We start from the raw sequence: 15774 nt of genomic DNA, 5'->3' as shown, positions 1-15774 counted from the left end.
TCTATCTATCAAAAATTTGTCCTATCATCCGCCCGAGCGTTACCAAACATAAACTCAACGCAACCACCCCCCCTTACTTGCATAAACCTTATTATTACTCATGTAGGCAGCAAGGTACACTTTCTTATGCAGATGCATCCTTGCTTAGATTCTTCCGTAGGCCAACCTCGGTGCAGAAACGCAGGTACAGTTACAGAAATACAATATTTAGTTCAACAATAGAATAGAATGGAGAAGCTACTCACACTACTTACTATGTTATTATGAGAAGGATAGTTATGAGATATCGCAGATGTTACTAATACGAACACTCGATACGAGGCCTGCCACACTAAATGCGACGTGACAATGTTGATCAGTAGGAATTGAGTTTCCTTAGGTTCTTAGGTTCTTGGGTTCTATCTAGTCTAGCTGTGTACTGTCAAGATAGATAAGTAGGATTGGAAATGGTTGAATATGGGTTGAATGTGAATAGGGATGGATCCACTGAGCGCAGGTGTGGGTGTGGATGCTGGTGTGTGTGACAAGTTCACAAAATCGTGCATGGTGATTATGCAGGTTTTGGTTTTGAGTTTGGGAGTTTAATATGGATAGGCAGGTAGTACTCCGTAGTTCTTGGTTATATGCTATGGTTTTTGTATGGCTGGATATCAACGGAATCCCTTTAATTCACGGTTTCCTTTCCCTTTCCATGTGTCGATGTAAGAATATCATCTAATAGTGTATGTGAGTATTGGAATGGTGCCGTGGGTTGAACAATACAAAAAGCAATAGAATGCTTTGGGTCGGTGGAGTGAAGAGTGTGGTGGACTGGTGGTAGTCCGACGATCGTTACTTTGCTGGAGATATAACCGGGTGCGTGCCGATTCCCGGGTGAGGATCGGCCGTTGGAAATTTCAGGGGGAGGCCAATTAGAAGGTAGGTATCATTGGGATAGGCGGGTTGGGAGCGCTGTTTGGGTTATTATTTGGCTGGTTATTTAGGTTATTACTTTGTACTATCTTGATGAGAGGATTTGTGGAAAATGGTGGGTGTATACTCAATGAGATGGTTGCTGGTGGTGGTTGTGTGGGGATACCAGTCGATATGGATCCCGGGTATATATATACCGAAGGAACAGTTGCCCGTGCTCATGGGCTCAGTCTAGCATATGAGTGAGTTGTAGGGAAGAGATTTATGAAAATATAGTTCTCTGCCCATCGGGACCAGTAATCGAAATAATTATGAGCCTGAGGCTGGTCCGTATCCAGAGATTATGGAAAACGTACGAGACGCCTCCAGAATGATGCAGTATCTACCTCAACGAATAACTTTCGGTCGGATATCCCTTCCCCTATCCCATTGGCAATAACAGAGCCGTTGAATTCTATTTTGTGGGTTATAGTGTTATTGATTGATAGATCGGTCAATCGGCTTGGCTCGAGATATTGTAGCATCCACTTCTCTATTATGAACAGGGCGAGCGGATTATGCTGCTTTTATGCTGCTGTGAATTATGCAGTTTTATGGCTGGTTGTATATATGCACAACGAATGTAGATTATCCCTACGTAGAAATTGGAACGGTTGGAGGTATTATGGTATGAATACTGTTTCACTCAGTCAACTCAGTGGTGGTTGTGTGCTGCAGGGGCTTAGACATCGTCTGTACTTAGTAGAATATATATTTTGTCGGACGTGTAGAATTAGCAAGCAATGAAAATAGGTTTTGATACCGAACTGTTGCTATTCTCGAGTCTGTTATGACAGTTGGGGAATACTAACATCTGACAACGTCGGGTGATTTGTTTGAAGAAGTCGGAGAGTGGATAATCAAGGATTGGATGCCTCCATGGATGAGAAGTCCGGTTCCTGACCTGTATGCACATAGTGTATCACAAGAGGAGAGTCAAGACATAGTTAGACTCAGTAAAGGCGATAAGTCATCAGTATGGATTGTTCACTGCAGCAAGGTTACAGCCTCTCGTGCCTGATCTGGTTAATGCACTTATTCTGGCAGATGGTTGTACAAAGTAGCCTTAGACACCCAAACACCACTCAGCTTCATCTCAAATAGTCTCAATGCATCCCCGGCCCGGATTAGCATGAACTATACCCTACCGAGTGGTTGACAAAAGCGACCATCGCTATAAGCTAGGTAGACTGCGAAAATGGAGCGATCTCGCAGTTTGATTTCTAATGTCCCTACGGAGTATATGTATAAAACTAAGTTTCTTTTTCATCTGCACATGTCGTCCAATGACCGACAGATATGAAGTATGCCAGGTGTGAGCTTAGTAGTAAGGCGGTTGGTTGATAGATCAGCCAGGGAACTCCAAGGCGTCCATGATCCATGATCCATGCTTGGGGTCAGCTCCCACGTTCCGGTCGGGGATACTGAAAGTGCCTAATATTGGGGAACCGGATTAATTTCGTAGAGTGATGTTGATAGGCGGTCGGGGGAACTTACGTATTCCGACCGAGATGAAGGATGCCAGGCGCTATCATATTATCACTCATCGAGCAATAGCCTGCTAGCTAAATACAGATGCCAATCTCTTCCCCTTCCACTGCGATCGCACGACCGTTAGTGATGGAGCATAGCCTTTAATCAATTGCCAGTGGAGGCTAACTGGCCAAGTGGCCGGCCTAGTGTCCACTCGACAGCAATTAACCCACTCTCCAAATGGGTATGGATTGTCGCACACGCCCTCCATGGCACCATGTCGACCCGCACTCAAGCAACAGACTGTAACACCCGCGAGTCAAGCTTCTCCAATTCGAGCAGACTGGCTCTAACTAAAGGGTACGCACTGGACGCCCATGTCCCTGTCCAACCGTGCAGGCTTGGATGGTTAGACTGGTCGGTCGTCATTTCGCTTGCTTTGACTAACCTTACCGGCTTGGGAGGGAGATGCGCATGCGATGCGCCGTCCCGATGCAGATGGTTCCTGAGTTTGGCGGTCACTTTGACGGTCTCCAGTAGTTTAATCACTAAATTAAAATGACTGACACTGGTGTCGGAGGTAGACGTGGAATGGGGGAGGGAGAGACATCCCCTCGTCCACCTCATAATGTCTCTTCCCGCTTGGATGGCATGTGATGACAAGGCGATGGTGAGTTAAAGTTAAGTTTTCATCCTGGTCGCCTGGGGTGGCACTTTGCTCTTTGGGGTGCTTTTCCCTGTCGTTTCTTTTTTTCGGGGGTTTCTGCTATTTCGGTTTGGTTTCCCCTGCTTTGTTTTTCCCTGCCCTGTGGATGACAATTTTCGCGATCGGGCTGCATGACTATCTACTAATTACTAGATTTGATGCTGTTGTCCAACCAATGTAAAGAAGCAAGTGCTGGATGGCAAAGAGTGATGCTGGTGCTGGTGCTGGTGTCCTCAGCTGCAAAGGTCCAGCAGCATTGCAATCTGAAACGTCTAAAAGTGACAAGAATGGAGTTCATTACCCCCCATGTGGTTGGGAAAGGTGGCACTCCGGACTCCGTTTCGGTTCCTGAATTGCAATCCATCCGCCGCGAACCGTGGAACAACTTCTGTCGGCAATACGGGAACCGTCCGTGAGTCGTAATGCTTTTTCAGGCGAACGGATGGGGATGATGTGGATTATCAGTATGCTTTCTTTTGCAAACCAGCAAGCCACCACCGATCGCATCAAGTGTATAATCTGGATAGACCATAGAATACGATCAAGGGACCCAGAGCGAGGATAGAATAGTCATCACGTAGGGATCATGAGGTGTGTTCTGGACCCCGACAGCTGGGCTGGTGGGTGGGTTTTTGAGAGTGGGTTTCTGCCCCTGGCGTCGTAACCGCCATACCGGAAGGCGTACGGGACTTGGTTCCTGAGAGGGTCATCCCCAATTGCATGGACGGTGCCTGACTGACTGACTGACAATCTGTTGCTTTCTTCAGCTTTGGCTGTGGGTGTCATGCAGTCTGGCCCTTGATTGCTGGATCGTCTGTGGGAGATGGCCAGGAACCACGGTCTCAGCTGCGGTACTATTTTTACTACCTGGCTGCTTTTTATGACTTGTTTCAACTTTCAAGCAGATTGGAAAAGCAGATCTCAGGAATGAATTAATAGAGAAAAAAGAGAAAGACAGAGTACCGACAAGGATTTTGGAGGAAAGAACTCCGCGTGCCATCAAATTGGACCCCTCTCCTCTCTCCCTCTCCCTCTCTCCCTCTGTCTACTAGTAGTCTCTTCAATATTAGCATTATTATTCACCGCAGCGCCGTTGCTGGCCGGCTCCTTTTCCACTTCGCACCGTCCACTTGTTTCCACTTCAGTTCAGCTCAACATAGTAAAGCGGCCGACTTGGGCCAACGCCCCAGCCCAGCCCCATCCCGGTTCGCTTCAACCTTGATGCCACCAATTAACTTTGCTTGCCGCTCAGGAGTTCTTCCATCTCCTCTCCTCTCTGCGACAGCTTCTCCCGCTTGGGTGTTTTTCTTTCTCTCTCGGATTTTCTAGTCGGGGTGTGTAGAGATACCTTTCTATCTGGCTGGTACTGCCTAGACCCGGGGAACTCTTCCTGTCCATTCCCTGTCACTCCCTTTCTGCCATTATTGCCTTAAGCCCCTCTGCGGTGACCGTCAGTGGTGTGCAGCTTCGCTCTCTCTTTTCTCGTTCCCAGTCGGCCTCTCTTGTCAGTGTCCAACTGTTTGCTTCCTCCCTTTGTTCGCACTGTGGTCAGGACACTCTCCTGTAATTGTCCCCTTTCCCCTTACCTCGGATTCACTGGTTCCGGTCCATCTCCCGCCTTTCCGTTCACCCTTCTAACCAGCTTTCACTGCTTCGATAGGAACCTTCCCGCTTTTTTATTGTACCTGCAGGTTAGAGACCGCTTGACGTCGCAGAGTGCCGCAGGCCGCCATCTCACGCGACGGAACCGCCCACATAAATCATAATCCTAATAAAAGGACATCAAGAGTGAACATTCGCACTTCTGGCGCACCGATTCGCGACTGATGACTCCCGCCTCTATTTCATGACCAATCACCACATTTCTGTCCACCATTCGCCGATCTATCTCTGCCCAACCTGTTCCTCCCCCCCTCTTCCTGGCCTGCAACCGTATAAAGGGCCATGACGGGCTCTCAGCCTGAATCGCCAGCGGATGCGCCCCAGCGTCCTTTCAGCGGCATCATGCGGACCCCCCGGAGCACCAGTCGCTTGAGTATGAGCAGTAGACATGGTGGTGGAAGTCGAGCATCGGATGAGGATGGGAAAACTGCGGTCAAAGTCGGTGCGTTATCTTATTCAGTGCGTGCGCCCGTTGGGACTGAGCTGGTTCAGATGCGGTATTGCGGATACCGCTCGCCTCGGCGCCTCCAACGCCCCACGTGCGCGGCTTCATGGTTATAGCTCTGCATACTGATTACGGTTCTAGCTGTTCGAGTGCGACCGCCCCTGAAGCCAACCGATCCCGGATATGAATTGGTTCCCCAGCGCTTCCAGCGTCCCATGGTCCACGTCACAAATCCCACCAGTGTTGCCATCGATGTTCCTCAGGGCCGAAAGTTGTTTGTTTTTGACCGGGTGTTCGCTGAGACGGTCGATCAGGATGGTGTCTGGGACTATCTCAGCGATAGTGTCGGCTCGTTTCTACAGGGCTACAACGTTTCGATCCTGGCCTATGGTCAGTCCGGCGCGGGAAAGTCCTACACCATGGGAACTTCGGGCCCAAGTGAACAAACTGACCCGAAATCGATGGGTTCGTTCTGCTCCCCGAGAATCGCACGATGTGCGGCGCATTCGGCTGACGAAAATAGGTATCATTCCTCGGGCTGCTCAGCTTCTCTTCGAAAAACTAGAGGGCCCTACCAAACCCAATCGCAATAGCGGCACAGGCCTCCGTACTCCGTCCCGCTATTCTGTCGGCTCCGCCTCCAGCTTTGGGAAGGCTAGCGTCGAGAAGAACTGGCAGTTGAAGGCCACCTATGTTGAAGTATGTGACCTCACATCGGATACTGCTTCGCGATTAGAAGATACTAACGGGTGCAGATCTACAACGAACAATTGCGAGATCTCCTTGTGCCCGAATCAACACATCAGGCCGAGCGGGGCACAGTCACCATCCGCGAGGATGCCAAAGGACGGATCATTCTCACCGGTTTACATCAGGTGAATATTAATTCATACGAAGATCTGATGGGTGCTCTTAGCTTCGGTTCTTCCATCCGACAGACCGACTCTACCGCCATCAACGCCAAGTCTTCCCGATCTCACGCGGTGTTTAGTTTGAACCTTGTTCAGCGAAAGGCATCCAACGGTGTCATGTCCCCGACACCCAAGGAAAAGCGCATGTCCATGCCAGTGGAAATGATGTCTGGCTCCGATGCCTCCGTCATGGTGGATAGCAAGCTTCATTTCGTGGATTTAGCAGGAAGTGAGAGATTGAAGAACACCGGAGCTTCTGGTGAACGGGCAAAGGAGGGTATCTCGATTAACGCGGGTCTTGCTGCTTTGGGCAAGGTCATTTCGCAGCTCTCCTCTCGCCAGGCCGGCGCTCACGTCTCCTATCGTGACTCGAAGCTCACACGTCTGCTTCAGGACTCCCTGGGTGGTAACGCTTATACATACATGATCGCGTGTGTCAACCCTGCGGAGTTCCATCTCAGCGAAACCGTGAACACGGTTCAGTATGCGCAAAGAGCTAGAGCGATCCAGAGCAAGCCACGCATCCAGCAGATTGCCGACGAAAGCGATAAGCACGCAGTTATCGAACGACTGAAGGCGGAGGTTGCTTTCTTGCGCCAGCAGCTCCGTAATGCGGAAGAGAACGGCCGTCGAAGCGCTGCCCCACAGGATCGAGCGGAGCGACAGAACGAGAGGGAGGTCGAGCTCCAGAACCAGCTTCTCGATACGCAAGAGAGTTACAACGCTCTCAGCCAGCGGCATGCGAAATTAATCTCGGAGATTGCTAGGGACTCCGAAAATGCTGGCGAGACAGACCCCAATGATGTCGTCAGCTTGGTTGGGAAAACTTCTGTTGAGCGTCTGAAGCGATCACAGTCTTTTGCAGAGTCGATCGAGCAGGTCGTTCTGGAGTACGAGAAGACTATTCAGAGCCTCGAGTCGTCTCTTTCTAACACTAGGTCCTCCCTCTCAGTAACTGAGAGCACGCTTCTCGAACGCGAGACGAAGTGCGCATACGTTGAGACCGTCAACTCCCAATTACAGGCACGGATTCAGAAGCTGCTTGATCGTGAGAACAGCACAGAGACTTATCTGCATGAGTTGGAAGCGCGGCTTGATGGGCAGTCTACTGGCGAAGAGAAGCAAGCGGCTATCGTGGCCGAACTTCGGAAGGAGCTCAGTCGGGCCCGCGAAAGTGAAGCCAACTGCGAAGACTATATTTCCACGCTTGAGGAGCGCTTGGCCGAAGCCGACCAAGACATGGAACTCATGCAGAGGGAAATGGAGCGGTTGGAGCATGTCATTGAGCGCCAGCGCAGCCTGGGCAAACTGGATAACCTTTTGTATGAACTTGATCATGTCCAGCAGAACGGCAACCAGAAGGATCTGTCCGAAGACGAGCTTGAGACTCATACTCCGGTTCCCGTCAAGGGTGCCTACAAACCTCGCACTCGAGCAACATCCCTCTCCCTTGATGTCCTGACCGAGGCTGTGGAGACCGCCATACCCGAATCAGACGAAGGCTTGACAGAGCCCACTCCAGAAGCCGTGCGCGAAGCTTCCATGGAAACTGAGGCGGCTGCTGAAACAGACGAGACCAACTTGAAGGTCCTAGAATCGGCTACTGACCGCCTGGAGGCCCAGGAGAACGGTGCCCGTGCGAGTCGAGCCTCTACTCCCACCCAAACCAAGGTCGTCGCGGACAAGCTGGAGACAGTCACCCAGGAGTTGTTTGACTTGCGTATGCAGCACGAGTCTACTGTGAGTGAGTACGAGACGCTCGAGGCGAAGTATGCGGAAGCGATGAAAGCCCTGGCGGAGTTCCAACGGGACGCCGCTGACGAAGCTCGCCATCCCGACGAAAAGGTTCAAGAACTTCTCTCCACTAATGTTGAATCTCGTCCGGTGTCTTTTTTAGAGGAAGGCAAGGCCCCCGGCTCGAACGATGGAAAACAACCGTCGTCCTCGCCATCACTCTCTTCGGAGTTATCCTTGGCCGGGGAGCCTGCTTCTTCGCACGAGCAATCTACCTTGAGTAATGGTGAAGCCCCACAGGAAAATCACGTTGACACTCGAGAGATAGATGAAGCGAAGGCCCAAGAAGTGGAGCAGATGCGTCGCTTGCTCGTGGAGCATCAGGAGGGTGTTTCGATTATGACGCAGAAGTATGCCCAGTTGCAGTCGGAGCATGAAGGAACCCTGAGCCTCATTGAAACGCTGAAGGCCGAACTGCAGAGAAAGAATTCTTCACCGCCGACCACGCCAGGCTTCAAGTCCCCTGTAATTCGGAGAAAGACAAGCCAGAGTCTGATTGGTACTGTCGATCGGGCTCACCGCTCCCTTGCCGCCTTGCGTAATATTGCAGTTGAGGAATTCGAGGCCCGCCCTGATACGATGCAGAACTTCGAAGTCCATCTCGACTCGGCTATGCACGAACTACACAATCGCATGGAACGTATCCAGGCGCTGGAGGCCGAAAACCAGAGCGTCAAGAAGGAAATGGAGACCAAATCAACCATCATCTCCGGGCTCACTCGTGAGAGGTCGAGCTTGCAGGGAGGCGGTGGGTCCTCGGTCGACATGGGCCTCGTCAATCAACTGCGTGATCAAGTGGTGCAGCAAGAGAATCTCATCAACGAGATGAAAGAGTCACACGACACCAGAGAGAAGCAGCTTCTCGCCGAGATCGAAGAGTTGAAGAGCCTCCTGAAGACGCAGGAAGAAGCCGCCAAAGCCCAGGATGTGTGCGCTGAAGAGCAAGATAGGAGGATCTTATCTCTCGAAGGCGAGGTCACCGAATTGAAGAGCAAACACCAGAACGCCGTTGAGTCGTTGCAATCGTCCGAACAGGAATTGAGCGCGACACTGGCAGAGCTCGACAAGGCTTTGGCGTCCATCGACGCGATGCGTTCCGAACAGGCGGCCGCCGGTGAAGCATCTGCCTCGAAGGATGCTGCCGCTAGAGAATTGGAGTCCGAGAGGGAGCAACAAGAAGAACTCGTTGCAAAATTGAAGCATGTCATTGACGAACACAAGGCTACCACTGATGCCCACCTTGAGAAGATCGCCTCCCTCGAAAAGTCTCACAGCGAAGCCCAGCTGCAGCTGTCAGAGCTTCGGACAGCAAAGGACAACGATAGCAGCGAGGTTCAAGTACACCAGTCTCGTGTGTCAGAGCTGGAGAAGGAGATTGACTCCCACAAGTCACTTGCTGACTCGTACAAGAGGGAACTGGAGTCCCTACAAGAGTCCCACAAGCAGGAGGTGACGGAACTTGAAGCTCGGGCTACAGCGGCCGCGCAGGTTGACTATGAGTCGCGTTTCGCAACGATGAGCGCCGAGCATGAGGAGACAATGAAGACTTTGAAGTCCGAGATCCTAGAGTCGCGGGAAGAGTTGACGAAATTGCTCAATATGGTTTCGAAACTCCTCAACGCTGATGTTACCGCAGAGACCATGGCGGAGCAAATTCAGGAGATCATGGCTCAGAAGCAGCACTTCTCCGACAAGTACGCCGAGATGCTGGATACCAACGAGGATTTGCGTAAGCAACTTGAGACCAAGGGATCTGATGATGGCCGGCTGGAGGAGCTCATGCAGAGCAACTCCACGAAGGAAGCGAAGGTCAACGAGCTGGCTCTTCTGGTTGCCACCCTCGAGGATACTCTGCGCCAGAAGGAAGAGCAGGTCAAGAAGAAGGAGGCAATCATTGCCGAAGTCAAGGCCGAAAAGGAGAAGAGTGTCCGCTTGGTGGAGGAGCTGGAGGAACAGATCACCAATAGCTTCGACCAGCACCACAACCGTCTCTCCGTCATTCAACAGGAGCGTGACCAGGCTTTGGAAGATGCCAAGGTGAAGATTGCAGCCTATGAGAAAGATATTGAGACATACCGCGTACGGATCGAGCAGCTTGAGGTAAGTGCTTGGATATCGAGAACTACATATAGCAATGACTGACATTCATCTAGCTCCAAATCAAGAACCAAGACAGCTCTCATGACCGCAGCAGCTCGATCACGTCCAATCTCCGCAAGAGCTCATCTGCAACCTCTCTCCCTTCGCCGCCTCCCGCCATTCCCCTGCCTCCTCTACCCAACATTGCCTCGGCCACAAACGGCACTGGCAGTATCTCTCCCCCCAGCTCCCGTCATACCAGCAAGGAGCTGGTGAACCCACAGATTGTTGATGACCAGGAGGCTCGCATTCGCACCATCGAGAAGCACCTGAACGCCGAGAAGCAGCTCACCGCCACCTTGGAAGAAGCTCTGGGCGACCTTGAAGCGCAAAGCAACAAGGTCAAGTCGGATTGCGACGCTTGGAAGAAGAAGGCTCGGGAGCTGGAAGAAGAACTGACCACGCTCCGCAAGGAGCGCGCCTCCCAGCGCCTCTCACTGCAGGCCGTCGAGGAGGAACGCAACGCTCGCCGGGAGGCCGAAGCCGCCCGGGCGCAGCTCGAGGAGCGGATGAATGCGCTCAACAAGAAGAAAAAGAAGAGCACCCTCAACTGCTTCTAGATTTGATCGATCTACATTAGCGGATATCATTTGCTTTGCTTTGCCTTGCCTTGTCCTACCCGCCTTTGTTTTTTACGCCCCTTTTGGTGTCACGATGTTCAGTCTTGTCTGTATTATGAACTAACTCAACGTCGATTCCCCCTTTCTTCGCCTCGTTGATACCTCCCCTTATTTCTCTTCTGTGTATTTTCCTTTCACGGCTTTTCTTCTTATTCGTGCACCTGACTGACCCCTTCACTTCTGCCCCGCCTATTTTGATGAATCCTGACTTTATGACTTATAAGTATGGCCCGTGATTGTACATTTTCCGACTACCCTGACCATACATTGATACATGTGTTCTTTGAGAATGTTTTATTCAGTCCAGCATGAGCAGCCGATATGCTGCTTTGCTGGCTCCTCTTCTAGTCAGAACTGTCGTCGGTATGAAGCTGTTAGTTGCCGGGACGTAGATTGATTTGCCTGATGTCAGTTGCTTCGATGTTGCTCGATTTAGAACATTCTAGAGGTTTTCATGACAATAATCAAAGTGACAACTATACTCTTGAAGGAATATCCTAGTACCCTAGTTCATATTATAGCGATCTAAATATAACCCTCGTCCCCGAACGGCGATAAGAGAGATAGATAGATAGATCATCACATGACGCAATCTCCCAATCGGCCGCGTGTCTCTTTCCGTTTAGCAGGCTACCGTACCACCTCCGCAGCTAAGTAAATCAACTACAAAACCACCAGCTACGAAACCACCTACAACTCACTCAATTCCCAATTCGCAATGCCAATGTCCACATAAAAATATCCCCTCGACTCAATTACCCTCTCACCCACAAAAACCTCACCAAGAATCAAAGGAAAAGGGAACAACAACAATGCCCCCCGCCAAAATCACCATCATCCACCCCGACCTCGGCATCGGCGGCGCAGAACGTCTAATCATTGACGTGGCTCTAGCACTACAATCGCGCGGCCACCCTGTTACAATTTACACCTCGCACCGGGATAAATCGCATTGCTTTGAGGAGGCGCGCGATGGGACGCTTGATGTGCAGGTGCGCGGGAATACGATCTTCCCGGCGCATGTGGGCGGACGGTTGTTTGTGCTTATGGCTATTTTGAGGCAGTTGCATTTGACGTGGGAGTTGTTGGTTGGGGAGGGGACTACAAATGGAGAGGATGGGGAGGGTGAGGAAGAGGTGTTTATTGTGGATCAGATGCCAGCCTGTGTGCCGTTTTTGAAGGTGTTTGGGGGGAAGAAGAATAGCAGGAAGCGACAGAGGATTTTGTTCTATTGTCATTTTCCGGATCAGTTGCTTGCGAGACGGGATGAGGGGGGTTCTGTGTTGCAGGTGCTTAAGGGGTTGTATCGTGTGCCGTTTGATTGGTTTGAGGGGTGGGCTGTGAGTGCGTCGGATAAGGTGGTTGCCAATTCGAGGTTTACCAGGGGGGTGGTTAGTGGGGTGTTTGGGAGGGAGAAGGTTGGGGAATTAAGTGTTGTTTATCCGTGTGTTGATACTAAGGCTGGGGATGGGGGTGAGGGGGTGGTGAAGGACGGGGAGCAGTTGTGGGGTGGGAAGAAGATCTTGCTTAGTGTTAATCGGTTTGAGAGGAAGAAGGACCTAGCGCTGGCGATTCGCGCGTATCATGGTCTTGGGGCGGAGAAGAGGAAGGGGACGAGGTTGGTTGTTGCTGGTGAGTATTGCCCTTTTCTGACGGTTGAGGATGCGTTCGTTGTTTGCTGGTTGATGGGAGTGCGCTAACTGGTTGTGTGCGTGGTGCAGGTGGTTACGACAATCGCGTCCAGGAGAATGTGCAGTATCATCGGGAGCTGGATGAGTTGGCGACTGGGTTGGGCTTGCAGACGGCGACATCTAAGACGGTTATTTCGGCGCTCTCGATCCCCGATTCTATCGATGTCCTATTCCTGTTGTCCGTGCCGACGGCGTTCCGTGATACCCTTTTGCTGCACGCGAAGTTGCTCCTGTATACGCCAATTAACGAACACTTCGGGATTGTGCCGGTCGAGGCGATGCGCGCTGGCGTGCCGGTGCTTGCTTCGAATACTGGAGGGCCGCTAGAGACCATTGTGGAGGGCGAAACGGGCTGGCTCCGTGACGCCAAGGTGGATGCCGATTGGACTGCGGTGATGGACAAGGTGCTCTATGGTATGAAGCCGGAGGAGCTGGACAGGATGTCTGTGGCCGCGAAGGAGCGTGTCGAGAAGGAGTTCTCACTGACGGCTATGGGCGAGAAACTCGAGCAGGAAATCGAGGAGATGCTCGGCCAGGAACAGCGGCCGTTCCATGGCTTCCAACAGGTTCTTGCCTTGCTTGCATTGGTGGGAGTGGTACTTGCCCTTGCTGCTGCATTTCTGGCGAAGCTGCTTTGAATGTTTGTTAACATAATACCCTTGACTTGCGTGTACCATATTCAATTCACGATGTTCCGTTCATCCAGTTTGATATCCAGTAGATATTGAATTTCTTCACGTGACACCGCGCCACCGACGTGTTCCCCGCGACACGTGCCGTCATCTCTAACTCGGCAGTTGTTCTTCATCCCAGCCATTGCCATCACCAGTTGGGCTTTTTGGTGTTTTGGGCAAGATGCCAGAGGTCATCGACCTCCTCTCCTCCACTCCTCCGCCCCCGATAGAAAGACGCGAGCAGCTGTCCATCCGCAGGGCTCATTCGCACCCGCCTGTCGTACCCGCCTCGGACTCCATCTTTTCCGACGAAATCGATCTCTCCGCATTTACCTACGATAACCCCATCGAGCAGCCCGCCAAACGACGACGCTTGAGCCATGAGGTTACCCCCTCTAATACCCCCTCTAAAGAAGTACCGCTGCCGCCAGCAAAGAATTCGCTCTTCCTCTTCTCCGATGACGACATAATCTTATCCTCGGACGGTCCCGCCCCTGCGAAACCTTCGGTCTGGAATGGAGAATCCGACCCGATAGTCTTTACCTCGTCGGCGCCTGAAACCAGGCATAACCTACCAGTCAGACCAGCCATATCGTCGCGCGATATTAACCCTATTTCGATCGATGATGAAGATGATAACATTCCCAGCGGCATCCGCAACAACCGACTACGGAGGGAGGAGATCCAGGTGTCCAGCGACCAACTTGATTTCCCAGACGTCGACGATTTACTTGATGTAGCTCAACGAGTGGAAGCGAACGCATTCTCAAGCCGGACAGCGAATCTACTAGCAAGTCTGGAAGATAATTCCCGCGGCAGCAATTGCGAAACGGTGTCCCGATCGACGAGAGGCTGCAAGCAGCACGATCAGAGCGATGACATAGAGGTAGAAGAAATGCCACCTCCGCGGAAGCCCCAGCGCAAAACCACCAAGGTTACAAGTGAAGAGAAGGAGGCTAAAGCCAGAGAGCGCGAGGTGGCCAAGGCGCAAAGAGAGCGAGATAAAGAACTCGAAAAGGAGCGCAAGCAGAAAGCGAAGGAGGATAAAGCCCGCGAAAAGCAACTAGCAGCGGACATTGCTGAGGTCAACAAACTCAAGGTGGACAAGAAGGATTCCACGCATGAGATGCTAATTGACCTCGCCTCTACATTTACCGATACGAGTCTCGGCAACCAGACATCAGAGCTCATGCGTCTTCTCAAAGTTGATCTCACATTCTTCCCCAGTACCATTCCAAATATCGTCAAGTGGCGTCGCAAGGTCCGAGCTACATATAATGACTCCGTCGGACACTGGGAACCGTGCGCGCTGCACGTCCGCGACGAAGAGGAGCATGTGCTGTGCTTACTAGCGGCCCAGGACTTTATCGACATGATCGTGGTCCCTTCAACCACCGAACCAAGAAACACTGTCAACGACCACGTTCAACGCCTGAAATCTGCCTACCCAAAGTCTCGGCCGATCTATCTGATTGAAGGTCTAACGAGTCTGATGCGGAAGAATAACAATGCGCAAAACAGGGCCTACCAAGCCGCTGTGCGACGACAATTTGAAGACACCTCAGCTCGTCCATCAAGTCGGAGGAAACAACAGCCACCCGAAACTATCACACCCATAGACAGCGACACGGTCGAAGACGCTCTGCTCGATTTACAGGTGACCCACTCGTGTCTAATCCATCACACGAGTTCTCCCGCAGAGTCCGCTGAATGGATCAAGAATTTCACCGAGTATATTTCCACAGTGCCTTATCGTCGTGAGCGGATGGACCTAAATGACTCCGCATTCTGTATGGACGTGGGACAAGTCAAGCCCGGCGAGAACCGGTCCGACGCATTCGTTAAGATGCTCCAAGAGGTGAACCGAGTCACGGCGTCAATGGCATATGGCATTGCGACACAATACCCAAGTGCGATGGATTTGGTGAACGCGATGAGGAAACACGGACCGGGACTGCTAGAAGATGTCAAGGTATGATAATTCTGTTTCCCACCTTATTCGGTTACCTCTTCAAGTACATACTGACGGTTATACCTTCAGAAATCAGCAAACAAAAACGGCGCTCTCACAGAGTCACGCATTGGTCCGGCCGTGAGCAGACGATTGTATAAAGTATTCATGGGAATGGATCCGACCTCGACCGACATATGAGCACATATTCTGGTCGGCGAACGTTGACCGTCTCTCTTATTGGAGTTATACTTGCAGCGGTATTGGTGCATATATTCTGGGTTCGTAATCGGCGCGATAGTCACGACTTCTATTGGTATACTCACCACTTTTTATTATCACGAATTGGCATTATATTGCACTCAACAACATTATTGGTATCTGTTTATCTTGGAATTCACATCTGTTCGACTCCTATATTGAGAGTCTGGAAGAAAATTTGTACAGAGTTTACTACCCCTTCACCAAATAGATCTTGAACAGAACTCTCCATCCGACAGCGTCTGGTTGGCATCCTAAATTGATGCATCTAAGAGATTGAGTCAGGTGGAACCGCATTCTACCATTTATTCTAGCATACCTCAATTAGACAAAAACAGAAAGTTATAGATCAACGATTTCTGGACACGTGCCTTCCTCACTCCACCCGTTAAGACCAAACCTACCTGTACTTTATCTTCGATATGAAGGTGGAGAAAAGCAAGCCTACGCATTGTGTGACACAGTCACTAGACTTCCAGAACAGCTACTCCTACTG

At 51.2% G+C, this 15774-nt stretch overlaps 3 protein-coding genes across 3 annotated transcripts; all 3 read left to right on the top strand.

Annotated features, from left to right (window-relative positions):
* Positions 1 to 5074: 5074 nt before the first annotated feature.
* On the top strand, positions 5075 to 10641 carry BO88DRAFT_450420 (kinesin family protein; the record flags this gene model as incomplete). Its single annotated transcript, XM_025710563.1, has 5 exons — positions 5075 to 5234; positions 5379 to 5702; positions 5761 to 5936; positions 5993 to 10042; positions 10096 to 10641. 5 exons carry the CDS (start codon positions 5075 to 5077, stop codon positions 10639 to 10641), a joined length of 5256 nt encoding a protein of 1751 aa, XP_025566851.1.
* A 368-nt stretch (positions 10642 to 11009) lies between these two features.
* Positions 11010 to 13030, top strand: BO88DRAFT_422736 (GDP-Man:Man(1)GlcNAc(2)-PP-dolichol alpha-1,3-mannosyltransferase; the record flags this gene model as incomplete). The annotated part of the gene is made up of 3 exons (XM_025708593.1): positions 11010 to 11064; positions 11380 to 12333; positions 12423 to 13030. The coding sequence occupies 3 exons, from the start codon at positions 11010 to 11012 to the stop codon at positions 13028 to 13030; spliced, it is 1617 nt and encodes a 538-aa protein (XP_025566850.1).
* Positions 13031 to 13209: 179 nt separating this feature from the next.
* Positions 13210 to 15592, top strand: BO88DRAFT_382161 (uncharacterized protein). Its single transcript, XM_025704614.1, has 2 exons — positions 13210 to 15038; positions 15108 to 15592. The coding sequence occupies exons 1-2, from the start codon at positions 13248 to 13250 to the stop codon at positions 15216 to 15218; spliced, it is 1902 nt and encodes a 633-aa protein (XP_025566849.1). The 5' UTR covers positions 13210 to 13247; the 3' UTR covers positions 15219 to 15592.
* The last annotated feature ends 182 nt before the right edge of the window (positions 15593 to 15774 follow it).

This window comes from Aspergillus vadensis (assembly GCF_003184925.1).
Source record: "Aspergillus vadensis CBS 113365 unplaced genomic scaffold BO88scaffold_3, whole genome shotgun sequence".
Classification (NCBI taxonomy): Eukaryota; Fungi; Ascomycota; class Eurotiomycetes; order Eurotiales; family Aspergillaceae; genus Aspergillus; species Aspergillus vadensis.
The sequence above is the reverse complement of the archived record's forward strand: the minus strand, read 5'-3'. Positions and strand labels throughout refer to the sequence as shown.